Genomic DNA, 1,702 nt, shown 5'->3' on the forward strand with positions numbered 1-1,702 from the left:
CCCCCCCCCCCCCATACCCCCCCTCCCCGGCCCGCCGCAGCGGAGGCCGGCGGCGGCTGCGTGCAGGACGGGCAGAGCTACAGCGACAAGGACGTGTGGAAGCCGGAGCCGTGCCGGATCTGCGTGTGCGACACGGGGACCGTGCTGTGCGACGAGATCATCTGCGAGGAGCTGCGGGACTGCCCCAGCCCCGAGATCCCCTTCGGAGAGTGCTGCCCCATCTGCCCCGCCGAGCCCCCCGCCGCCACCGCCCGTAATTTATTTATCCCCCCTTTCGCCCGATAAATAAATTAATTACCCGGCACGGCGCCGGCAGCCCTGGGGGAACGCGCGGCGGGGAAAAGGCAACTTGGTCCCGGCCCCTCCGAGCCGCCCCGGGGTGGAAAAATGCCCGATCGGGGAAAAAAAATGACCCCTTTGGGGCTTTCGTTTGCCCCTTTTTAGCCCTTAATTGGCCCCTTTTTGGCCTTCATTTGCCCCTTTTTGGCCTTCATTTTCCCCATTTTAGCCCTTCATTTGCCCATTTTTGGCCTTCATTTGCCCCTTTTTAGCCTTTATTTGCCCCTTTTTAGCCCTTAATTGGCCCCTTTTTGGCCTTTATTTGCCCCTTTTTGGCCTTTATTTGCCCCATTTTAGCCCTTTATTTGCCCCTTTTGACCTTTATTTGCTCCTTTTGGGTCTTTTTCTTGCCCCTTTTGGGCCTTTTCCTTGCCCCTTCAGAGCCTTTTAGTCCCCCTTTTTTGGTCCTTTTTGCCCCCTTTTGCCTTGCTCTCCTCTTTTGCCTTTCCTCCCCCTTTCATCATTTTTGCCCCCTTTCAGCTTTTTTTTCCCCTTTTAGCCCTTTCTTTGCTCCCTTTTACCTTTTCTTTGCCCAATTTTTGCCCCTTTTGCCTTTTCATTGCCTACTTTGTGCCCCCATTTTCCCTCTTTTCTCCCCCTTTTTCCCTCTTTTGCCCCCTTTTTCCCTCTTTTTTCCCTTTTTTGCCCCCTTTTCACCTGTTTGCCCTTCTTCATCCCTCTTTGACCATTTTCATTCTTCTTTGCCCCTTTTTGCCCTTTTTTCCTCCTTTTTACCTCTTTTTTCTTAATACACCCTTTTTTTTCATTTTTGACCTTTTCTCACCTTTTTTGCACCTGTTTTATCTTATTTTTCCCCCATTTTATGCCTTTCTTTTCCCCTTCCTCCCCCTTTTTGGCCCAGTTTTTGGCATCTCCCCCCCCCCTCCTTTTGGCCTTTTTTCGCCACTTTTTGCCATTTTTCCACTTGGGATTTTTGCTAAGTCTTTCCCTCTCCAAACGTGCCCCGAGGGGAGGTCGCGGCCCCTGACCCCGGGGCTGGGATTTGGGATTTTTTGGCATTTTTTTTTCCCTTGTTTAATTTGGGTTTGGCCGCGGGGGTGGGGGGGACGAAATGAAACGAAAATGACAATATCGTGGCTGCCCCAAATCGCTAATTATTCACCCAAAACCACGTTTCCACCCTGGGTACCGCGGAAGGGCAATGGCCCCGTATCCCTGAGCACCCCCAAGCCCCGCTGCCCCCCCCCCCCCCCCCCCAACCCCCAAAGGGGGCGTTTTTGAACCCTTTCTGCCCCCCCCCAGCCTCAGGGGGAGGTGAAGGGTTGAGCTCCCCCCACTCCCCCAAACCGCGTGGCCCCGCTTCCGCGTGCTTCGCCGCCCCGCTTCGGGGGAGTCCCCCCCC

General features: G+C 54.8%; 1 protein-coding gene across 1 annotated transcript in view; it reads left to right on the top strand.

Moving 5' to 3' along the window:
* Positions 1 to 12: 12 nt before the first annotated feature.
* Positions 13 to 1,702, top strand: part of LOC118159547 (collagen alpha-1(II) chain-like) — a gene marked incomplete at both ends in the record, with an annotated part of 2,094 nt that continues 404 nt past the window's right edge. The window contains one exon of the mRNA XM_035314129.1: positions 13 to 253. Within this exon, the coding sequence (XP_035170020.1) occupies positions 13 to 253 (241 nt within the window). The remainder of the gene's footprint in view (positions 254 to 1,702) is intronic.

Source organism: Oxyura jamaicensis, unplaced genomic scaffold, assembly GCF_011077185.1.
Source record: "Oxyura jamaicensis isolate SHBP4307 breed ruddy duck unplaced genomic scaffold, BPBGC_Ojam_1.0 oxyUn_random_OJ70917, whole genome shotgun sequence".
Taxonomy (NCBI): Eukaryota; Metazoa; Chordata; class Aves; order Anseriformes; family Anatidae; genus Oxyura; species Oxyura jamaicensis.